The following is a 25,899-nucleotide window of genomic DNA, read 5'->3' as shown; positions in this document are numbered from 1 at the left end:
TTGCAGATTTGAAATGATAACTGTTTACAGCACTGGGGAATACTGTATAATACAGGTGACCTAGTGTGCATCTAACTTCCTCACTGCTAACACAAAATTGTACGTTTACTTCCCAGATTTAGTATATGGCTGTGTTTTCCACAGATACCGAGATATGTACCTGCTGATCCAATACAGCAAACAAAAGAAGAGGCTTTCACTGGAACCTCTTCTAGTTTGGATTCTCTTTAAATAATTATTGCTGAGTTTAAAACCTCAGACTTTTAATGTAAAACCTAACAACTCTGCGGTTGGAATGGAAATGAACATGCTCCCTTCTCAAGGGTTTAACTCAAAAAAGCCATATGTTCTGGCATTTTATTTTTTTCAACACATTCTCAAAATGTACTAAAAAAAGTTTAAAACACATACAGCATTTTCCTGTGCCTTGTGAAAAAACAAAAACAAAACTATTTTATACTGCATGCATCTACTCTGTAACATTTTGTTTCCAACCTCACTTATTTCTTTAAACACGTAAAAAAGAAAGCTGACTGACAGTTTCATGGTTTTCCAACAAAGTTATTCTTCACCTCCTTTAAAAATGCGAATCATTCTATTGTGATATAAAGTTCCAGTTTATTTTTCAAATAGATATCCTGGCTGTGAATTAGAAGATGAAACTGTATACAGTATTACCTGAGTTCATTGATTCACAGACAACTTAGCACAGATTAAGTGATGTTTTCCCAATACTCTTCTACAAGCTTAAAAAAAAAAAAGATTCATTTAGGTAATTTCTGTAAATAATTAAAAAAACTATAATATATTATTCTATTGTTAATTTCAATGCTTGAAGCTTTAACTGTAAAATCCATCTTTTACTTTTCTGAAAACTTGCATCGAGATATTTCAGTCCCAGAAACATTTTTAGCTTTCAAATTTTAAGTTGTCATCGAAAAACATTGCTTATACTTTGCCATTCATTTGAAGATTCTTGTACCACTTCTTCTAAATTCAGAGCACGACTAATATCTTCCCCTTCTTGTTCTTGATGACTAGCAGGCTCTTGTACAAGACCTGTCAAAGTACAAGAGAAAAAGACGAGTGAGTATGATTTGATGTACAGTGTAAGAAAAATGCAAATACAACACTTGGGAATAAAGGAATCATGCTGGGAAAGGTATTACACAACTACTTCAGATTCTGTAAATTCATCAGATGCTCTTTGAAAAATTTAAAAATATCTAATATAATCAATTGTTTTCCTGTTTTTGGACTTTGTATTTCTGTACTACAGAGCTCCACATAAAAAACAAGGAACCACAAGCAGTAACCAATCTCTGTTTCAACCTGCTTTTTGGATTGCGTGTGTAACTACTAGCTCATCAACTCTGGTCTTTGACTATTAGTGCCTAATTCCTCAATAACTTAAGGGAAGTGTTTTGTGCTTTCCTAGTAAAGCTTATGGCTTTCTGCACTCACCATTACTAACATTATGCTACGTACCAGTGTAACCATGAGCCCGTTTCATATGCAGCTTCATATTGCTTTTCTGTGTAAATCCCATTGCACAGTAATCACATTTATAAGGCCTCTCTCCTGTGTGCTTTTTCATGTGGACTTGAAGAGCGCTCTTCTGGTTAAAAGCCTTTTCACATAGTGTACACTGAAATGGCCGTTCCCCTTATAAAAGGGAAAAACGTATTTAATAATTTCTCATTTCAACATAAAAATACAGTTCAGAATTCAGTAAAAATCATCAAGATGACCTAGAAATTAAGTAGACATGAGCTTTTTCCTTGAGACTTTCTCAAAACAGTGCCAAATTAATCCCAAATTACATGTCAGAATATTTACCTAAGGTTCAAAACCACTGATATTGTTATCTTTCCTATCCAATTTATTATCTGAGTAAATTATTTAATAGAGGTACAAAAAATCAGTTTACCAGTTTGACTTCTCTGTACTCAAGGGAACCATCACCTTTTTACATCACTTAGAATAATGTAAATAAAGCAATATTCTAGAATTAACAAAACTGATGTCTGTAAGAAACTAAAAAGTCAAATTTGTTTTAAAAAACAAGTTTTGGTAATTCTACATGGGACCTGTGGCCTCCTATGCCAATAGCTACTAGCGATTCCTGTATCTTACCAAAGCAGGCATATTGTTCCGAATCTGCCAGAATACTACTAATTTCTAAATATAAACTCAAGAACATATTAATTGTAAAAATATTTAAAATTTTTAAAATACCTACTTTTCAAAACCAGACCTTTGCTTCAACACTCAACACCACAACTTCTGACATCCACACAAGACACATTGCTGTATGTCATTAAGGACTTCTGAAAGCACTTTCTGTACTTACATATACACTTTGTTATTAGTTAGCACAATAAAGCACAAGCAGGAGTATAAATGCTTTCCCACAATTTTCCGCAAAGGACCCATTTCTCTCTTCCTTCATTACCTGTATCTTAGTGTCCCCCACATGCATTGTAGCTTCCATGCTAAATCCAACTTCTCAGACAATCAATAAAAGGTCCTTTAAAGCACAGAAGTGCTCTTTCTATTTTTGTTAATGGGATTTCACTAGTTTGAAGTGAAATCTAGGTTTCCTCAGACACTTTTCACTCCAGGTTTTCTATTCTGTTAAGATGAACAGCCTTTTTGGTGTTGTGTAATGGATTACCACATGGCTTTTTGGTAGAACTGGAAGCATCTGCTTCCCTCTAATTTTGGCAACATTTCCCCAAACTGATCTTCACTGATAAATCTGAATGTACAAAATATTCAGAGCTATTTAGAGAAATAATGTGCTCTCCTTGTGGCCACTGATTCCGCAGGTATTGCTTATTAGAAATCATTAAAAACGTTTAATCAAGATAGAAATCACAAACACTTCCTCACAGACACGGATCATACCTTTAGGAAAGCAAATCAGTTTAGACTTACATTAGCCTTTCCTATCATAGTTTATGTCAGAGCACCGTGTGCAGCACATTTTCCCTCTTTTGGTCTTAAGGGATTTTTAAAAGAACACACTCTTCTGAAAAAATAACTATCATGGGGATTGACTTGCTGTTTCAACCGTGTCAGACAACAGTAATATAAAAATGAATTTAGCAAGGATTGCTACAGTTTGTGGGTATTCCTAGCACATGAGCACCCAAGTATAAGAAACCCCAAAATATCTGAGGATTTCCTGAGTAAATTACAAGTCATTCCAAAATAGAAATAATTTTTCCTGTGATGGTGCAGATTTATGAGAAACAGATGCATAAAGGTACTCTGCTCTGTCCCCAGCCTTCCTAAGTGCTCTGTGTCTATTACAATGCGCAGCATGAATCAAAGCAGGGAAAAGGGAAACTGGCCTTCTTTACTGCTTTCAGATTATTTTGTGAAACTCTTAACTAGAAAATTTTTTAAAGTCGGTATTATTTAAGTCAGTTATGCAGAAAGCAAGTTATTGGGGAGTTCTAAAGACTTTTAACCTCCTTGGATTGTAACTCCTGCCTCTCTTTTCCTGCCCCGAATATGACCGGAATGTTCCTTTCTACCTCAGTAACCACAAAGCAGCTCTGCTCCCTTTCTTCAGTTTTCTCTCAGGAAGAGCAGTCAAGACCTCTCTTGGGGCAGGGGGTGGAGGGAAGAGAAGCATAAGCAGCCAATCCATTAGATGAGAATACACAGGGTCAGCAGAGATCCCTAACACATAAAACCAGCTCTAGTAGATCAGATAAGTTTCCTCCCATACTCAGCTGAAAAACCACCTTCAACCAGTTGCTATGAATACCTCTTATAAAACATGCTTATACATATCCATAGTACAGTAATTGCAACTAGCAGCAAGTGATTAGCAATGAATGCTGCTAGCTGACAAAACAGCTGCAAATACCCATTAGCCTTATCAAGAGTTATTGCTTACATACCAGAAGTTAAGTTTTGCTGAAAGTGGATGACCCAGCCCACTAATATTAAAGTCTATCCTACCACACAATACGCTGTTCTTAAGATACAGAAGGTGAAGGGGAAGGCAGCTGGGCTATCCTATGTACAGCTTTCAACTTGTAGCAGGGCAGAAGCTGCAACCTGAAAAGCACTTTCATCACAGAAAATGTGTGCTCCCTAGGAGAAGTCAGTATAGTCTTTTTATAGAGTAACAGTTGAAGAAAATAATTAAGCAGAAAAGAACACAACAAATTAAAAGCACTGGCATTAGAAACAGATGAACTGAGTAAGTAGTTCAATGACAATGAAGCATTGCATACAGCAGTCAGGACTGTCCCTTATTTAACGTCACTGAGCACACCCGCTCATTTCCACATTCTCCTATATGCTTGAAGATGATCATATCCAGAGTCTTTACACCACTTTAAACAATGTTTTAAAATATGCTTTTATTAATCTGTTTCAAAGACTGACAAACTTTTAGATACAAGCTCATGCATTCACATTACTGTTGCAGTACTGCCAGTCCCAAAATACAGAGCTTAGCCACACCACTAAGCATGATGTTCTGGCTTTAAACAAAACAGAGTTTCTGAGATTTCAGGTCTGCTGTTCCTCATTTTAATTTCTAAACTCTTTGGATTAGAAATCTACTTTTTTTTTTTTAAGTTTAAGTTGATATTTAAATGCAGTTACCTGAAACCATGAGCAAGGACTCCAAATATAAAATCGATATATCCATGAGAAAATCTTGCGAGATAAAAACAATTTCTGGTGTTACCTGTGTGAATGCGACTATGCCTCTCCAGCTGACTTGGCTTAGCGAAAGCTTTTTCACAAGTATCACACTTAAACACTCTAGGCTTCTGGGAACTCAGTGAAGGTCCAGCCTGATGGGTTTGCATGTGTTCCTAAGCCGGTATAGAAAAAAGTATATTTCAGACCATTTAAAAAAACTTCAGTATTTAATGCAGAAATATATTCACACTTCAAAGACAAAAGCAGAGGATCTTAGTCATTCAGCAGACAAGCTGGAAGAAGATGGAAGCCTACGTTTTTTTGTCTTCTTTTAAATGAGAGATTGTTTTTTGTATATCAACTCTCTGTAAGGCTGATGCATCAGTATCTTTACATTCCTGAAAACCTGTCAATAACCGTATGCAAAAAAAGCAATGCATACATTAGCGCCTTCACTGATTATCTGAAACAAAATAAAATAAAAAAACAGAGCTCTTGAAATGCTTTGTTCACTTACTGACATGGATTTTGGACAACTGTGCATTTTAAGTTAATATTGGATTTTTTTTTCCCTCCCCTCTACAGTATCCATCTCCCCCTGCCTTGCCCAATACATAGGTATTCCTGCTCAGAACCTGAATAAGTGTCACTGTAAAACTGTACAGGCTTCAAAGAGGGGACTATCGCAACATAGACACACACAGCCGCACAATGTCAATGTGCAAACAGAACCACTTCGCAATAAACTGTTAAATTGATAAAAAAAATAAAAATCATTAAGGTCCTTACAGGTGAGAAAGCAGAATGAGGGTATGACATTTTTTATCTATCTTTATGAAGAAGCATTAACAACAGTTCTAACTTCAGTGTTCTTAATTCACTGATGCTGGGCCCAGAAGTTTTGCAAATTTAAAGGAGTATCTTATGTTATCTGTTAACTTTTTCATTTAAATATCTTTATTAATACCAAGATCCAATTCAGATTAAAAAAGAAAGCAAATACAAACATATTTAATTTAAAAATCTAATCAAGAACTGTATGTGAAACAGTACTGTGAGTACTTGTCCACTTTTTAAAATCTGTGTGGATATTCTTTTCTAGTCTATTCATTAAAGACTAGACTATTAGTCTTTACTACACCTAAACAGTAAGCCTTCCTGATGTTTATGAAGTCCTATTTCTCACTCCATGAACTGAAGCAAATTGTGTCTGCACAATTTGTTTTCACTGGAAAATCAGCAAGACAGTTACAGGGAAGAATATTATTATCATAGTAATTATAATAATATAGTATTATAGGCAAATAATAAAAGGTCTTCTCAGAAAATCACAGGAGATTCATAAAACACAGCTTTTGTTCATTACCTCCTGAAGCACTGAAACAGTGGAAGCACGTTATGACCTACTCCAAAAAATTATCTGAAACTGGCTGCTTCTTTCTGTCCGCCACAAAAATACCTAACCCAAAACAAAAACACCCCAAAACTCTGACAACCCCCAAGCCCCATTTTCTATTTGAAAGCAAACAGGAGAGCATCCAGATAGCCACCGTAAAACTTTCTCTGTCATCTTTCTCTGAAGAAATAGTTTGTGATGCAATTCTGTTCCACTGATCTGCCAATCCCTTATACTCTTCCTGTAAAATACATACTTTTGAAAATAGTTCATGGAAATACAATGCTTTGAAGTGAAAGCACTTCTTTATAGACATACTTAGTATTTTTGATTGTTCATTTGATGCTTTACAAGTTTATTTGCGTAATTCTCATATTTTTCAGACAGGAAGTATCTCGGGGTCCCAAACAAGTATTATCTAATTAGAAAATAAGAATAGGAAACCTTCTTTGAAAGGGTCCTTTACCCCCCCACTCATGCATTGGTATGCAACTCTTATGTCCTACCTATCTTGAAACATTAATTGTAACCACCTCTGAAAGTATGCCAATAAAAAGTTTGTTCTATTCTATTATTAAGATCGTAACCTCATTCTATTTTCATCTTAGAATGGTGTCCATGCTTTATTTACTATCTACAGTCACCTTGCAGTTATTTCCACTATCTAATGGTATGGAATTGGACAGTTTAGTCACTGAGCACGTCTTAAGGTTCTCCTCTCTGATGCTGTAAAATCAGGACAGTCACCAACATCAGACAGGGAACTGAAGATGCTGGACTGAAAATTTTTGACAACAGGGGTGGGGTGTGTGGTGGGGTTGTTCGTACACAATCCCTAAAGAAGTTTTTCTTGTGGATAATTGTGAAATTGCTGGTACTGATGCCTTTGGAAAAAACAAATACAGTTAAGTACTGGCGTCTAAACATTGGTACCCTTACCTCCTACTAGGTTTTTCTGGAAAGCCTGAAGTTTGGCAGTGCTCTTAATATTTTTGGTAATCTTCAGAATATCATCAGTACAAAATTAAGACCTTGAGAAAGAGATCACTGAACACTGATCACTTCTCAAAACCCTAAGCCAAAACCCATGGTTTCATTTATCTTTGCTGAACTTCCTGTTAAAGGCTGCTTACAGCTCGTGTTCTGGAACACCTTATTGAACAAAAGACTCTGATAAAGGAGGAAGAATGTGGTTTAGGGCATAATGGCCAGGTAGTAAATGAAACTCTTTTTCTGTTTAAAACATCCTCTCCTCCTCCTCACCAAAAGTGAAAAATGATGATTTGGAGATTCACTTTGACTTTCATTATCAGAAATCCTGGATTGGGTTTGTACCGGATACAGAGAAAACCTTCCTGAAGTAAGATTTATCAGCTTTCATAACCACTAGTTGGACTGATAAAGATCAAACTTTTATGCTGGTCAAAGAGAATAATAGTGCTTCTACAATATCAAACTGCAAACTGCCACATTTTTGATTAAATGTTCCAAAAACTTAACTGGTGACTGCTGGTTTGTGTACGTCTGTATGTGTATGTGAGAAAAAGAAACTGTTGAGACTTCCTCATCATCTGGTGAGGTTCACTCTCCAATTTTTACATATACATGCAACATTACCCTCCTTTCTTAGGAGCTAACAAAATGTCATCTTTTACAAACGCTGATGTCTTTGGATCTCAAGGTTGAAAATGGTCCACTGCACTGAGCAGGAATTGTTTCCTTATATAAAGTCATGGTTTAAAGAAGCATCCCAAATAAAGCAAATAAGGCTGCCTTTCACAACAGAAAGTACCCATTCAAGAAGTCAACTTTCAAACATAAATGTTTTTCTCTCAGCAGGTTTTTGTCCATATTGTTCCTGATCTGACTTGAATTGCAGATTTTTTTTCCAATCTCTTTTTTGCAGAGAAAGTGAAACAGAATCATAGAAACATTTAGGTTAGAAAAGACCTGTAAGATCATCGAGTCCAACCGTTAACCTAACACTGCCAAGTCCACCACTAAACCATGTCCCTAAGCACCACACCTACACGTCTTTTAAATACCTCCAGGGATGGAGAATCAACCCTGGGCAGCCTGTTCCAATGCTTGAAAACCCTTTCAGTGAAGAAATTTTTCCTAATATCCAATCTAAACCTCCCCTGGCACAACTTGAGTCCATTTCCTCTTGTCCTATCACTTGTCACTTGGGAAAAGAGACCGACACCCACCTCGCTACAACCTTTCAGGTAGTTGTAGAGTGCGGTAAGGTCTCTCCTCTGAGCCTCCTCTTCTCCAGACAACCCCAGTTCCCTCAGCTGCTCCTAATAAGGCTTGTGCTCCAGACCCCTCACCAGCTTCGCTGCTCTTCTTTGAACATGCTCCAGCACCTCAATGTCCTTCTTGTAGTGAGGGGCCCAAAACTGAACACAGGATTCGAGGTGCAGCCTCACCAGCACCAATTACAGGGGCACAATCACCTCCCTAGTCCTGCTGGCCACACTGTTTCTGATACAGGCCAGGATGCCATTGGCCTTCTTGGCCACCTGGGCACACTGCTGGCTCATATTCAGCCGGCTGTTGACCAATACCCCTACGTTCTTTTCCACTGGGCAGCCTTCTAGCCACTCGTCCCCAAGCCTGTAGTGTTGCATGGGGTTGTTGTGACTGAAGTGCAGGACCCAGCACTTGGCCTTGTTGAACCTCATACAGTTGGCCTCGGCCCATAGATACAGCCTGTCCAGATCCCTCTGCAGACCCTTCCTACCCTCGAGCAGATCAACACTCCCGCCCAACTTGGTGTTGTCTGCATACTTACTGAGGGTGCACTCAAACTCATCATCCAGATCATTGATATAGATACTAAACAGAACTGGCCCTAATACTGAGCCCTGGGGAACACCACTTGTGACCGGCCACCAACTGGATTTAACTCCATTCACCACAACCCTTCGGGCCCGGCCATCCAGCCAGTTTTTTACCCAGCAAAGAATATGCCCTTCCAAGCCATGAGCAGCCAGTTTCTCCAGGAGAATGCTGTGGGAAATGGTGTCAAAGGCTTTACTAAAGTCGAGGTAGGCAACATCCACAGCCTTTCCCTCATCCACTAAGCAGGTCACCTTGTCACAGTAGGAGATCAGGTTAGTCAAGCAGGAACTGCCTGTCATAAACCCGTGCTGACTGAGCCTGATCGCCTGGTTGTCCTGTACATGCCACATGATGGCACTCAAGATGATCTGCTCCATAACCTTCCCCAGCACCGAGTTCAGACTGACAGGCCTGTAGTTCCCCAGATCCTCCTTCCAGCCCTTCTTGTAGATGGGCATCACATTGGCAAGCCTCCAGTCAGCTGGGACCTCCGCAGTTAGTCAGGACTGCTGATGAATGATTGAAAGTGGCCTGGTGAGCATTTCCACCAGCTCCCTCAGTACCCTTGGGTGGATCCCATCTGGTCCCACAGACTTGTGGGTGTCTAAGTGGTGTAGCAGGTCACTAACCATTTCCCCTTGGATTATGGGTCTTCATTCTGCTCCCTGTCCCTGTCTTCCAGCTCAGGGGGCTGGGTACCTGGAGAACAACTGGTCTTACTGTTAAAGACTGAGGCAAAGAAGGCGTTAAGTACCTCAGCCTTTCCCTCATCCTTTGTCACTCACGTTTCCCCTCGCATCCAATAAAGGATGGAGATTCTCCTTAGCCCTTCTTTTGTTGCTAATGTATTTACAGAAACATTTGTTAATTGTCTTTTATGGCAGTAGCCAGGTTAAGTTCTAGTTGGGCTGTGGCCCTTCTAATTTTCTCCCTGCGTAACCTCACAACATCCTTGTAGTCCTCCTGAGTTGCCTGCCCCTTCTTCCGAATGTGATAAACTCTCCTTTTTTTCCTGAGTTCCAGCCAAAGCTCTCTATTCAGCCAGGCTGGTCATCTTCCCTGCCAGCTCATCTTTTGGCACATGGGGACGGCCTGCTCCTGTGCCTTTAAGATTTCCTTCTTGAAGAATGTCCAGCCTTCCTGGAGTCTTTTGCCCTTCAGGACTGCCTCCCAAGGGACTCTGTCCACCAGGCTCCTAAACAGGCCAAAGTCAACCCTCCGGAAGTCCAAGGTAGCAGTTCTGCTGACCCCGCTCCTTAATTCTCCAAGAATCAAAAACTCTGTCATTTCATGATCGCTTTGCCCAAGATGGCCTCCAACCATCACATCACCCACAGGTCCTTCTCTGTTCACAAACAACAAGTCCAGTGGGGCACCTTCCCTAGTTGGATCACTCACCAGCTGTGTCACGAAGTTATCTTCCACACACTCCAGGAACCCCTGGACTGTTTCGCCTCTGCTGCACTGTATTTCCAGCAGACATCTGGTAAGTTAAAGTCCCCCATGAAAACAAGGGCTAGTGATTGTGAGACTTCTCCCATCTGCTTATGGAATATTTCACCTGTCTCTTCTTCCCGGTTGGGCGGTCTGTAACAGACTCCCACCATGTCTGCCTTGTTGGCCTTCCCCCTGATTCTTACCCATAAACACTTGACCCTTTCATCACCATCATCAAGCTCCAGACAGTCAAAACACTCCCTAACATACAGGGCTACCCCACTGCCTCTCCTTCCTTGCCTATCCATTCTGAAGAGTTTATAGCCACCCATTGCAGCACGCCAGCTGTGCAAGTCATCCCACCATGTTTCCCAACTATATCATAGTTTTCCAGCTGCACAATGGCTTCCAACTCCTCCTGTTTGTTGCCCATGCTGCATGCATTGGTGTAGATGCACTTCAGTTGGGCTATTGATCCTACCACCTTTTTTGCGGGAGAAGCCCCTAATTCCTATGTGACTGTTCTGAGGCACTTCTGTGGTTTCTAACACATCAACAACCCTTGTGACTTTGCTGCTGTGTGGATCTCCACCCCCTACCTCCACTGAGATGGCTAGGGTGCTTGTGCACATTAGTATAGCAAAATTTCAAATGTCTTCCAGTGTACTCAGCACATCGTGGAGCAGACTGAAGGACTTCGCTAGCACACCATCCCTCAAACATTGGCATGCCGCCCTCAGGCTTATCTCTAGCAAGCCTGGTTTTAGCCCTTCCCCCTTCAAATCTAGTTTAAAGTTCCTTCAACGAGCCCTGCTAATGCCTGCACAAAGAGCCTTCTCCCCCTTTTGAGACAGGGGTACCTCTCATCTGTCACTAGCAGGCCTGGTGTCACATAGACAGACCTATGATCAAAACCCCAAAATTTTGCTGGTGACACCAGTCTCGGAGACAGTTACTGATCTGCTGGGTCTTCCTGTTTCTTCCCTGCAACAGGAAGGATAGAGGAGAACAGTACTTGTGCTCCTCATCCCTTAACCAGTTGTCCCAAGGCCCTGAAGTCTCTTTTGATTGCCCTCAGCCTTCTAGTTGCAACTTCAGCGCTGCCTACATGAAAAAGCAACAATGGATAATAATCTGAGGGCCGTAACCAGCGTAGGAAGCTTCCTCATCATATCTTTAACCCGGGCCCGCTAAATAATACAAGTCAAGGTTAATTATGAAAAAAATGTAACACCAGCCAGTTCTGAGAAAACAAATTGAAGAGAGACTGGTATTTGGGGTTTTGTTATCATTACTTAAGGAAAACAAGTATCAATACTGGGTTGGTTTTTTTTCCTGGAAAATTTCTCCTAACCCAGAGGTTAATAGTTTCACACCACCACATTTCGTGACAGTTTCCCAAGGACCAATAGTCTGGTTGACACACACGATCACCCCAAGGGGGTGAACTTCACAAACAAGGTATATTTCCTAAGAACATGATACAAAGTGAAAGGAAATCTATTGAAAAGCTCTCCTAAGAGCTACTTAATATAAAGACATTGCCTCTGGCTCCAGAAATTTCCTGCTAGAAATTGTGGGAAGCTGGCAAAATTCTGGGAAGTTATAGCATATGTTTGCTCTTTTCGTAAAGCAATTCTTCAAATCACTGCCTTTTAGTATCTCAAAGAGACAGGATACTGGCCTGGACATACCACTTGTCTAGTACAGCCCATTATTCCTAACAGCAACATTCTATAATCTAATCAAAAACTCAAACACACCACCAATTTTTTTTGAAAAGACTTGGAAGTATCAGGTCATTCATAATCTAGAGAAAACTACATAGAAAATACCAATAGACAACAGGAATAATGTAAGGATATTTTAAACCAAATACTTCTTCTGCACATGTCACTTGTACTCACAAGACAGAGCATATGAAAATCAAATGATAGAGTGCAAAGCAGATAGCTTCCTACGATTCCAAGCTTATCTGGAAATCAGGATTAGCAGTGATAACATACTGAAGCAAATAAGTGAAATCTTTTTCTGGCACTATTATTTGCATGACAGGTGTTCACATTTTTCATTCTGTAGTCAATATATGCATTAAAATCCTCTCCATGCTTCAGAAAAGAGTTCTCTATCTGTGTACACATTATCACTTAGACTCCCTCTCTCAGATGCACACACCTCACACTGTAAAAGGAAAGGAAAGGTAAAGGGATAATAGGTACCTTTCGTTAATACTGCGAAAAGTCCAAACCAAAAGAGTAAGTTAATAGAACAATCAACTGTTATTACCAAATACCTTGAGATGTGTTGCCCGTTTAAAGGCTTTATTGCAGACATGGCAAACATGTATTCTTTCCTTGCCATGAACCTCTTTACTATGGTGCATCAACATGGTAGCTGAAGAAAAGGTTTGACTACACTCAAAACACTGGTGCACGCGACCTTCTTTTTCTGCTTGACTGCTTTTAGTCACATTAGAAGAAACCTCTGTCACCTATAACAATTTACAAAAACACTGTCAAATAATTTCATAGGCACATCCACAACAGTGGTTTATTCTTCAAAATCTACCTCAACATGACCAATTTTTGGAGAGTACTTGCAAGCAACTTACCAACACAAAGGAAATAAATAAGTTGTATGCAAATATAAACTTGTATTTCATTGCTCTTAAGAATGACACGTGTATGTATTTTAAGAAAACATAAAGATTATAACAGCTATGATCAAACTCGTTTACACATTATAAATATAATGTGTTTGTACAAATATTTTCCTACATTCAGTTTTATATTCCTGAGCATCTCAGATGATTCTCACATTTCTCACCAAACAAAATTCAAAGCCAAAAACCTTTCAGACAAGAAATAAAGTAGCTCTGATTTTACAGAGGAAAAGAATATTTTCTATTTGTTTAATTTCTTCATTGGGGACTCTATTTTCATAAGGAAGTAAAGCTCTGAGCTTCAAACACAAAGTTCCAGAAGTACTGAAACACAATGAAAAGTTGACAGAATCTGGATAGGTTTGTGTTGCATTTTTGTTTTCTTTTAATCAATGAGGGGTGTTTAGAAAAATCTCACTTTCTTCAAATAAAATAACACAAAATTCCTCTAACTTTATAGATACAAAAGAATCTTAAATACAGTAACTTATAGAAAGAAACAAACGAAGATGAAGAAAAGAAAGCAGTACTCTAAATGAATTACTCAGGATGAACGAAACTTGAAAAGATACAGAACATAGAATATTATCCACACTAGGAAGTAAAGATGCAATATAAAACATATTCAAAGAAATTACAAAAAACCCTTGTGTGCCTGTGCATGCACATGCATGTGTGTGTTTCCAACTAGCTGGAACCTCTCAGGAAAAGGGTGAAATGTTGAAAGGTCAATCAACACAGTCACCATGATCAAATAAAACACATGACATTAGAGGGAATGACAGAAAACTAGTTTACATTAGTGTTACATTTGGACTGTTATTACAGTAGTGCTACTTAGACGCAGTCACATTTTACAAGTGACATTATAATAAGCCTTATGAAATGGCACCCTGATTTATGAAAGCATGTATTGAAGGACACAAAATCTAGTTTAAACTCAGAAGAGTAAGAAAATATGTTCATGTTAAATTTTAAAACATCCACCTTCACAGAGTATTTGAACACTAACATTGTTAAGAACTCACATTCATAAGCATATGGAAATGTAAAAATCATACGCACAAGATGTTATTCAAACATAGAACAGTTCAAGTTGGAAGGAATGGTTTGAGATCACCTAGTCCAACGTCCCTAGAGCACACTCAGGGTCATGCCCAGACATGTTCTGAATATCACCAAGGATGAAGACTCTACTTCTCTGGACAACCACTTCCAGGGTTCAACCACCCTCACAGTGAAACAGGGTTTCTTTGTGCTCATACGGAAGTATTTTAATTTGTGCCCATTGCCTCTTGTCCTTTCACTGTATCACTAAGAAGAGCCTGGCTCTGTCTGCTTTACTCCATCCCATCAGGTATTTATGCACATTGATAAGAACCGTCCCCCAACCAGAGCCTGCTCTCTTTTAAGCTGAGAAGTCCCAGCTCTCTCAGCCTCTCCCATGTTGGATGCTCCAACCCTTTAAACATCTTTGTAACCCTCCCACTGCACTCCTGTATATCCATGTCTCTCTTGTACTGGCGGTCCCAGGACTGGACACAGCATTCCAGATGATGTGTTCTCACTGGTACTGAGAAGATGAAAGGATCAACCCTCTTGACCAGCTGGCAACACTCTCCTTCGTGCAAGCCAGCATGCTGTTGGCCTTCTTTGCCACACTGCTGGTTCATGGTCAACTACTTGCCCGCCAGTACCCCTTGTCCTTCTTTGAAAAGCTGCTTTCCTGCTGCCCTTAGTGTGTACTAGTGCATGGGCTTATTATTCTCCAGGGACAGGACTCTGCACTTCCCTTTGCTGATCTTCACGAGGTTCCTGTTGGCCCAGTTCTCCAGCCTGTTGAGGTTCCTCTGCGTGGCAGCACACCCATTCAGTCTGTCAACCACTCCTTCCAGTTTTCTATCACCCGTCAACCTGCTGAACATGCACTCTGTTCTATCATGCACATCACACATCACTAATGAAGAACACTAATGAACAGTACTAGCCCCAGTATTTGAACCAGGGGAACACCACTAATTACTGGCCTTGAGATGGACTTTGTTCCACAGATCACAACCCTTTTGAGACCAGCAGTTCAGCTAGTTTTCAGTCCACCTCACTGTTCCATTTAGCTAGCCCATACTTCATCAGCTTGCCTACAGGGAGGTTATGAGAGACGTCAAAAGCCTTACCGAAGTCAAAACAAACCACATCCACTGCTCCCCTCATCCACCAAGCCAGTCATCTCATTGTGGAAGGCTTTCAGGTTAGTTAGGCATGTTTTCCCCTCCATAAATCTCTGCTGACTACTCCTAATCACTTTCTTGTCCCTCATGTTTGGAAATGCTTTTCAGCATTATTTGCTCTATCACCTTCCCAGAGATGGAGGCGAGGGTGACTGACCTGTACTTCCCCAGATTCTCCAACCTGCCCTTCTTGAAGGCAGGAGTCACTCGATTTCTCCCAGTCCTCTGGAACCTCTCCTGATCATCATGACCTTTCGAAGATAATAGACACTGGTCTCATGACAACATCAGCCAGCTCCCTTAGCACTCATAACTGCTATCTCATCACCAACGGATTTGTGTATGATCCTCGTCTACTGAGGATAAGTATTCATTGCTCCACCCTTTCCCACTGATCTTAAGTGATCTGGGATTGCAGAAAACAAATCTTCCTAGTAAAAAAGAAGCAAAAATAGTCAGTCAGTACATCAGCCTTTTCCAAATCTTCTGTCACCACGTTCTCTGCTCCAATCAGTAGCAGGCCAAATCATCTTCCTTTTGCTGCTGATATAACTGCAAAAGTCCTTCTTGTTGCATTTTATGTCCCTTTCAGATTCAACTCCAGGTGGGTTTTGGGTTTCCTAAACTCATCCTTGCCTCCTTGAATGGTGTCTCTGTACTCCTTCAAGGTCACCTGACCCTGCTTCCACTTATGTATGTTTCTCTTATGTCTGAGTTTTGTCAGGAGCTCCTTGTTCCTCCACACTGGCCTCCTGTCACATTTGACTTCCTACACAGTGGGACTGACCATTCTTGAGCTTGGAAGCGGACAACATTTAAATCGACCAGCTCTCCTGATCCTCCTTCTCTCCAGATCTGTTTACCATATGATTATTCCAAGCAGATCCCTGAACAGACAAAGGCTGCTCTCCTAATGCCCAGGGCTGTGATCCTGCTATTAAACCATGTCCCACAATGCCTTGTCCACACGTTCCCTGAACACCACCAGTGAGGGTGACTCCACCACCTCCCTGGGCAGCCTGTTCCAGTGTTTCACCACTCTCAGTAAAGAAATTTTTCCAAATATCCAGCCTGAACCTCCCCTGACACAACTTGAGGCCATTTCCTCTTGTCCTGTCGCTAGTCACTTGGGAGAAGAGACCAACACCCACCTCTCTGCAACCCCCTTTCAGGTAATTGTAGAGAGCAAATGAGGTCTCCCCACAGCCTCCTCTTCTCCAGACTGAGAAATTTGCTTCATTTTCTTCCCTCAGGATCCTTAGCTCCACAATCTCATGGTCACTGCAACAAAGGATGGCCCTGACCTTCACATTCCAGTTCTTCCTTGTTTGCAATTCTCAGGGCCAGAACAATACCTCACCTTGCTGGCTTCTCAGTCATCTGTATCAAGAAGTTATCATCGTGCACTCCAGAAGTTCCCTAGATTCTTTGTGTCCTGCTTGTTGCCCTTCCAGCAGATCTTCGGCAGGCTGAAGTAACCCACGTGGACCAGGGACTGCAACTCACAGATTCATTTAGGTTGGAAGGGATCTCCTGAGATCATCTAGTCCAACTCCTCTACTCAAGAAGGATTAGCTAGGACAGGTTGCCCAAGACCAGGATGAAAGCGTCATCTTCTACTTCTTTCTGATCAGGTGTTCTGTAGCAGGTGGTTAGTATTCACCACAATGTCACCCACGTTGGTCTGCTTGCCAGACCTTAGCCATAAGGTCTCAGTTGGCTCACCGTCCAGGCAAAGTTCCATGCATTCCTGCTGCTGTCTTGCCAGTATGTTCTTCCTAAAGATTCTGAATCCAGCCATGGCAGAGCGCTTCAGTTGGGTGTTCAGTCATTATTTTTGAGGTTTCTCGTGCCTCTATCAGCCACAACTTGCCCACATCTTGCCATTTCCTTGTCAGTCCAGTCCACCACTTCTTCACTTCATTGTGGGTCACCATCTGCCTCTCCCATTTTTCCTATTTTAGAGCTTGCATTACCAGATTGGTTGAAAACATTCATTTTGCCTTCAACAAGAGAAGTATGAACTATTTTTTCTAATATTAATACTGTATTACATATGTAAAAGTTTCTATTGAAATTCAAATACATAAGAAGTTGAAATGACTTTATGTTGCATCACTATTAAAGCAACTTAATTACAAAAAAAGAATGGAAAAGGTGTAGCAATTGGTGTTATTTTTTCCCATAGCTCTCACCTTTGTCTATTTTTATTACCTAATTACAAACTTACTTGGAAATTTTTGGAGCAGTCTGTGTTGAGAGCATGGTTATGTAATTTGTAGAAAGAAACACATTATTAATTGCATTTCTTTTTTGTGTATGAAAAAGTGTTTTTAACTCAAAACTTAAAACAGAATCCGGGTGACTAGGAAGTCACAATGAACCTCTTCCCAATACTCTTATTTGGGAATGACATCAACCTTCCTGCTTCAGGATATAGAGGAATAATTCCAGTATTTTTGTTGAATAATGTCCTTTATCCACAAAAGATACAGAAATATATTGTATCTACCTGATACGTTATTTCATCAGAGTTTGCAGATGCTGAATGGGGTGTATGGCTCACCAGTATGACTTGCTGTGAGCCTGACCCACTTTGGCTAGCGAGACTGGAATCTGTGAGTATAGCAGGGAACTGCTGACCCTGTCAAAGAGGGGAGGAAAAAAAGGGTAGAATAACTATATTTAAACAGCTAACTGTAGTCATGTAAATTATTTTTGCACCTCAAAACTACTTTTTTTTTTCTTGAAAAAGACCATTCCTGAACCCTATCTGAACAAATGCTACTGTTTTCTCTCCTTCTTTCCTTCCATTTTAAGTCTAACAATTTAAGGATAACAACAGCTGGAAGTCTGTATGAGTAGATATTCAGTTCTGATTAATTTTTCCCAATCTTGCATCAATTCCTGAATGTTTCAGCCTTCCCTTGTCTTTGTCTCTTCAGCTGATACTTCCTTTAATCCCTATATTCTGCTTTCCTGCGTGGTCCTCCCAAAATATTTTCCTTTTTTAAAATCTCTTAATTAAACCTACTTCCAAACCACATGAAATCAAGGTACCAAATTACTACTTAAGATATATATTACTAATATCGTACTACTGCTTCTATTTCTACATTACTGTTAAAGACTTCTCAGTATCCCCAGGAAACACAGTACCTTTATGTACCACCTGTCCATTCATCATGATTCCTGCAACATAGACTGTGTATGCACAGTGCCCAAAACAATGCTTATTTTTTACTTATGCCTGCCTTAACATTAGGCATAGTGCCTTATTCATAAATATCAACACTGCCAAATGTAATCACTTAAATTATTACAAAGTCTGAAATGAAACCACATGTTGCTTTGTTATTCTGCGATGCCAGAAATCACAAATGGCGTCATAAGAACTATTTAAGAAGTCTTTTCTTCACCTCCCCAGAGCAAAACTGCAGAGGGAAGCATATAATTATCATCACAGACTTCGCTTCACCAGGTTTAATCACACCATATGCTAGACAAAAAGTCTTTCGTTTATATACATTTACACATTTCACTTCAGGCCAAAAAGTAAGTAAAAATCAATTTAAATCTAGTTAAGCCAAGAAAGTAGAAGAAACAGCCCAAGTTTTCAGATGTCAAATCTACAATGAAATGCCAACCACACAATGACCCTAAATTTTCACTTTCTAGTCTTTTAACATTATTTATTGATTGGTTTTTCTCTCCCCTCTCTATATACATTGTATTTGCCAACATGTTTCTGGCTCTTGATGACACCACAAAAATCTTAAATTATGATAAAAACAAAACTAATGCTAAAGCTGCTGGGGAGATGATAGTTCATACAGCACTGTTCTTACAAAATTTCTTATAATGCTATCTGTTATTGAAGACAGTCAATTTAATTTAGATTCTGTCCTATTATTTGCTGTGAAAGGAACTGTCGCAACTGCTCTTCAACTCTCATGTTCACAAGGATAAAAGAAAAATTTACCAAATTAAACAATAAAAAGTTTAGGAATACTAATCTGTATTACTCAACAGTGATGATGAAGTACACAGTTTAGTTTATCACTAAAAATTGATCTCAAACAATGTTTGAAAGAGTAGAACCTATCTGTTCATTGCAAAAAAAACCCTGCAAACTTTATCTGTATTTCTGTTTAAATAATTTATGCTTCTAGGTTGCCAGTGTGCACACACTGTTGACAGAGAAGGAAAGTTAATTTAATTTTCAAATAGTATGTATTTACAGGACAAAATTATTTTCTAAGCAAAATCTTCAATTCCTGCCCTATAAGACAGTAACATTAGTTTATCTGTTAGTTCAGAATAGCATTTCTCACCTGTGAAGTGATATTAAGTGTAACTGCATCAAGACCACCTGACAACATTCCCTGAGTGTCAGCAAGAGTCAAGGTGACACTACCATCTCCTCCAACTCCTGATGAAGACATTACCAAATTCTGGGCAGAAACCGTAGACTGAGATATGGGTGTTGAAGGAAGGTTTGTTCCACCTGTTGTATTAAGTTCTGGAATATATGCAAAATAGTAAAAAAAAAAATCAGTTACATACATAAAGTCTTAGATGCAAACTTATTTTAATTGAACTTAATTTATATTTCTCATTTGTTAGGCCTTTCTATTTTGGAAGCAAATAAATCAGTTAAACAGCTAATCATATATCAAAAATTGTCAGACAGTCAGATGATAAAATTAGAAAAATTACATCTAAATGTAGCTTGATGGACATCATACTCCAAAGCAATAACTTTGTAACACGGCGCATGGAAGATGACTCATTGCTGAAAAGGCACTTGAAGTTTCAGGTTACACGTTTCTGTAGTCTGACCACTTTCAGAATTCTCAATGAAATACACTTTGACTCACAGCAGTAAAAGCAAAATTTTATAACTCTGTAAGCCAACACTCGCACCCTATCCTTGCAACATGGTTCATAATCCGTAATAGCAAAAAAGGCCAGTTTCTTATTAATAGGCATCTCATAACAGTTTGATTATAACAGCCGTACAATAGTTTATTACAGATTCTCCAACACGTGACTAGAGGCCTCACGGCTCTCAGTTTATGATAAGCCTCAAAAACCTGACAAGATGATACAAGAAGGTACAATACAACTGTCTATTTTTACTGTTTCATTTCCTAATTCGTTACACAAGAGCATGTCTTAACCTTCAAATCTTACAGGATACTCTGGGGTAGGCTTCCCCCAGTATGACATTAAAGCAGATTTGCTTTATAGACGTATATAAGCACTAAAGGAAGCTATGAAAAGAGACAGACGAAGGAAAAGGAAGATAGAGAAAATTTAAGTATGCAAAAGAGTGACAAAAATTATTTACATATCAGTAATAAGCCTGTATTAGTGCAACCTGCTGCAACCAATGCAACCTGCTGTACTGGTTGGAAGTATGAACTATACATACACACATGTATTTGTGTGTATATATAAACAGACAGAGGTAGAAATTCATATACATATTTAAAATCTCAAAATTTGAATACTAGAGCAAATTTGATATAAAGGATATTTTATCATCTGTCTGCAGTAGATGTATCAGATTTCTTCATCCTCCAATTTACAGAAATAGTCCTTCAATATTCCTGTAACTGCCTCAAAGTACTAATTTTAGATATGTCGTCTTGTTTTCATTTTCTTCTTACTATGTGGAGTAAAGTTCATTTAAATTGGCATAACAATTTAAAGCTAGTGAGAAAACACACAAAGCCAAGTAGTTCCTGTATCATAATGTGCAAGATTATACCACTTCATATTTAGTTACCTGGTCTAATATTTATTTTTTAACAAAATTTTATTATTTTTAATTAGAAAATCTCTGTATGCATACCTGGAGCATTTAGTGAAGTGCCCTGAGAAAGAAGCTGGTCATTGCTTATAGTTAATGTAGCACCTGTAGTCTGACTGTTGATGGTTGGTGCTGTCAGCCTTAAGCCAGTATTCAGATCACTGCTTCCAGAATTGTGCTGAATAAGATCTTGGCCTGAATAGAAATTAGTCCTGTTATAACTGGAAACATCTCAACATTATTCTGCTACTGTACTCAGAACTATAAACAAGTGATCATAAAATAATAAAAGTAGAAAATACAACCAAAATACAAAATTCTTTTTTACCCATGCAGATTTTTATGCAGAGGTTCGACAGGTTTTTAATACAGATGTGATTATGCATATCTAGACACTAACATGTAGAGAAATACCTGAGATTATTAGTATTTATACAAATATTGATCTTACTTATCTGGATTCAAGGCACCAACTTCGTGAAACTATAAAAATCTAGCAAACTAAAAGGCTCATGGTTAAAATGGGATTTTTTCAATATACTACATGGATAATGAATTGCATTGAACATGTCCTCTTTTGTAAAAACATCACTTCACATGGTGTTAATTTTGTGGAATGGTCAACAAGCAGGTCAACAAGCATAAAACATACAGAAACTGAAAGCAGATTCTATCAGTTGTTGGGACACCTACACTCCATTTTTCTTAGATGAGTGAACATCCATTAACAAGCAGAAAAACATAGGTGGGGGACCCTGATACCTTAAGACAGACATTATTGTCATGGCACTTAAAAATGCTAACCACATTACAGAAAAAAGAAAAAGAGAAAAAGAAAAAAAGGAAAAGAAAAATAAAAAAAGAAAAAAGAAAGGAAAAGAGAAAAGCACTAAATACTATACTAGATCTATTAAAGAAATGTTATGATACAAAATACAAACTGTCTTCGGCGGAAATAGAAAGATATTTATAGTGTATATAGGATCAGTCTCTTAGAGGCCGTAAGAAAGTCGGTCTGAATTTATTCAGAGAGACCTGAAGTATTAACTACATATTATAAAGACTGAAAAATACACCTCAAAGAATGATCAAAACATCTATTAGAACAGGGTTGCACAGGCATTTAAAGAAAACTAGATTAAACAGACTCATCCCCAATGCCTGCCCTGCTTGTCCCCGCACCCAGGAGTTGCACTACCCCAAGTGAGGCACAGCAAGGAAATAAGAACGGGTTATTTGCCACCGAGACAAACATCTGTTGACTCAAGGCTATGAATAAAAAAGGGAACAATCTAACATGTGTCCTCAAAGCAAATGTGTTTGGTTTTCAAAACCAGACTTGGGGAATACATTTAAAGCTGATGAATATAAAAAATACACCATGGGAAAGCTGTGGACAGTGAAAACATCCTCAAACACTACCATATGGCTACCTTATAAAATGGAGATCTGGTACCATTAAAGATCATTAAAAATACCAACCAGATATTGTAAGAGTGATTTCTTGAGGACTTCCGGATGAGCTTGTAGTATTAGAATCTGAAGCATGAGCTAGAACTTGACTCAAACTGGAATTATTTATGGTCAACGTTATCTCATGTTGTCCATTTGAAGATGATACCATACCCTGTGAAGTCATGACTTGAGAGATATCCTGTGCACCTAAATATAAGTGGGTAGAACAACAAAAAAAAATCCATTAAGATCCTTTCTTTAAAATAGACACAACTTTTTAAAGCAATTAATACATTATTTTCTGAACTACTATAAAAGATGTAGCTAAGGGTAAGATGCTAGGACTTGTACTCTAAAGAATAATTTGTTTTCATATCCAATTTATTCCTCTGCAGGTTAAGATCTTCAGAACAAAGATTTTGTATTTTTCTGAAGCCTATAAATGTTCTTCAATGTTTTCATTATATAGTCCACCTTCTGAAAAAATTATATTCAAAAATGGTAACACAAAGTTGTAAAATTTGCTGAAGATGCTTAAACAAGAACTGTATGTTTATTATATTAAATGAGGTATTTGGCAGGGGGGCGGAATTCAAAGCACAATAAAACTATTAATGCTGCTTACCACTAGCACTGGTTGTCAGCACAGACTCTTGCTCAGACAGTGATCCTATTGTCATGTTAGCAGAAGATGTTACTGTGGGCTGCAAAGACAGGCCTGATATAGGCTGAATAACCACATTAGCTGGCACTGCATTTTCTGTTGCCTGGAGGGAGGGATTCTGTGGAGCCATATTGGGATCTCCAGTTAGCTGCTGAGCAAGTAAATTACTCTGCTGTAATGTCTGCTGTAGAATACTTGGATCAATCTGAAAAGCAAGTTTTCATCTGATCAATCTTAAATTAATGAATACAGGTTGAAGTGAATATTCGTAACATAAATCCAGAATTCATATTCATTGCATACAGAGTATATATAATATTTAAACTTTATAATTAACTATTTTAAACTTAAACTTATTTTTTAAGTGTCTGTATGTAGTCAGTCTCCAAAATCACTATGTAAACAGTCTATTCAGCTTCACTTGTAGATTCTTCCCTCCCTTTCCTCAGCAAAGTATTTGGGAAATCATGAGCATGAGCATGCTGGGCACCAGGTAGCCACACCACTGGCATTCTGTACTGTCTTATTGTTGCATGTAATGCTTATCACTGTCTTCAGGTCTTTCAAAGTGAAAAGGCATGGAGCAAGGAGAAGACATATCAGAAATTACCTATTTTTTCAGCTCTTAGGGCTCGTTAAGGTTTCAGTTCACAGTCAAACATCTGTTCTTGATATAGACATTTTACTCTTCAGGGATGTTTGGGGACTGGGGAAAATAAAACTAAAATACAGTTTTCTTTGTTTTATGCTAAAAACTTTGAGTAGAGAAACTCTGAGCAACCCAGTGCAACTCTGAAGATATCCCTTCCCTGATCTTGGGGTTGGACGTGGTAACCTCCAGAGGTCTCCTCCAACCTCAATGATTCTGTGAAACTGATCAAACACAACCAAGTTCATGACAATCATTCCTTCACATAATTTCAAATACAAATTTTTAAATGTAATCATCCCACCTTTTTCTGTCATTCAATTTACAAGCTCAGTGGGAAGTTAAATTGTGAATCCAAATATTAAAAGCTGGTCAAATAACACAGGTGTCTCATGTTAAGGAAAAGAACATTCTGTGCAATAATTTGTGTCTGTTTGTTTGGGGGGGGGGAGGGTGTCTTTATGGCAATTGGGTGGGGAGCTTCAGCCTAAAATGCTTTTAACATGAGAAGAAAATATGCAGTTAAAAAAATAAAAAATAGATTTTAAAGCAATCTGCCAAAATCCCAGAGGGGTGAAAAAACCTGAAAAACTGAAAAAGAAAGAAACCAAACCAGAAAAAAAACCCAACCATTGTGCAGCTATTCTTTAAGTTTTCTAACATACTATAACTGATACAGCATGGTATTGCCACGTGCCTCACTCAACTCAAGGGAACTCTTCCAGAATTATGTATGGTCCTTAAACGTCCTCCAGCCCTCAAAGTGATTCTATAAAATTGAAAGCAAGAAACTGCAAGCAACCTACCTGTAATGTTATGTTGTTAATACTGGTGGCATCTATTCCAGAAATTTGAACATTTTGTCCAACCAGATTAGCAGCAAGTTGTAACTGTATTCCTTCAAGAGTGGCCAAGCTACCATCTGTCAAGGACACAGTTAAGTCACCTCCAGCTACCAAAGAAAACAGTCATATATATTATAATGTTTTTCTTTATCAATACTGACTGCCTCTTTTAGCTTGTTTATTTTTATAAACTAAATCAATACAAAAGCTATACGCACATATATTTATTTATGCCAAGAAAAATAATTTGATGATTGCCTATTTTAAAGCTTCATAAACTCTATGTAATTTAAGATTGTTATTATTTAAGCACTAGCTAGCATCTTAGAAAACAAGAACCACTCGAGAGTGGCTTTGGAAACCTGGAGAAACTTGGTATAAATTTCCTTGAAGAGTGTGCCATGCCTAAATACAAGCAGCACTCACACATAATATGCACATTCTGACTCTGAACATACACATGAAAGCTACTGCCACATTTTTGCACAGCACAAACATTGTTCAAGAAGGTATCAAAGTTCATCCTCTGTACTCATGTGGATGGAAATAAAGGTACATTAGCATTTGAAATCCAAAATCTTTAGAACTTAGAAAGCTCCTAATTCCTAAAGTTGAATAGACCATCTCTAAAAAAGGTCTTGAGAGTATATAAGGAAAAAGTCACCTTGTGTTTGACATACCTTCTTCTCCAAACACCTTCAGTATGATCAACGAGTCTCCTTTAGCTGATGCTTCAAAAAACATCTATCTTCCTCTCCAAAATCCTTTAGCATAATAAATCTGCTTTACAACGCACCTAAGAAATACCTGCTCTATGCAAAACTCAAATGACTAATCTTGATTTAAGACGTTTCCTGCCTCTTCCTAGGACATCTGAATATGCTAAAGACACCACCTTATTGCGTTCACTCAAAAATCCAAGCAAACATCAGACAGCTTTCAATCACAAATTCATCACAAACTGCCTGTCAAATAACGTTTACCAGTATCTTCCGAACAACCAACAGTTTGTTGGTTTTGGACAACAGTTTAGGTCAAATCAGATAACCTGGAATGGCTACAGTCAAATATGAGACTTAGACATTAATGTGAATTTGTGGGCATAGCTTCAAAATCATAGACACGTACCGAAAAAAGTGCCAAAGCAGCACAGAAAAATCAAAGTCTGACATTCAGAAGTGACAGACAGACAGTACAAGACTCACAATTTAAGTAGTGAATTTA

At 38.6% G+C, this 25,899-nt stretch overlaps 1 protein-coding gene across 1 annotated transcript in view; it reads right to left on the bottom strand.

Annotated features, from left to right (window-relative positions):
- Positions 1-845: 845 nt before the first annotated feature.
- ZNF236 (zinc finger protein 236) overlaps positions 846-25,899 on the bottom strand; it is a 73,877-nt gene continuing 48,823 nt past the window's right edge. The window contains exons 23-32 of the mRNA XM_059836164.1: positions 24,637-24,782; positions 23,143-23,386; positions 22,545-22,724; positions 21,105-21,257; positions 19,579-19,766; positions 17,757-17,888; positions 12,648-12,845; positions 4,718-4,847; positions 1,489-1,665; positions 846-1,059 (exon numbers count right to left, since the gene is read on the bottom strand). Coding sequence (XP_059692147.1) covers positions 932-1,059; positions 1,489-1,665; positions 4,718-4,847; positions 12,648-12,845; positions 17,757-17,888; positions 19,579-19,766; positions 21,105-21,257; positions 22,545-22,724; positions 23,143-23,386; positions 24,637-24,782 — 1,676 coding nt within the window. The 3' untranslated portion in view covers positions 846-931. The remainder of the gene's footprint in view (positions 1,060-1,488; positions 1,666-4,717; positions 4,848-12,647; positions 12,846-17,756; positions 17,889-19,578; positions 19,767-21,104; positions 21,258-22,544; positions 22,725-23,142; positions 23,387-24,636; positions 24,783-25,899) is intronic.

Source organism: Gavia stellata, chromosome 3 (genome assembly GCF_030936135.1).
Source record: "Gavia stellata isolate bGavSte3 chromosome 3, bGavSte3.hap2, whole genome shotgun sequence".
In the NCBI taxonomy this organism is placed as follows: Eukaryota; Metazoa; Chordata; class Aves; order Gaviiformes; family Gaviidae; genus Gavia; species Gavia stellata.
Note: the sequence above shows the minus strand (reverse complement) of the source record. Positions and strands in the feature narration are given on the sequence as shown.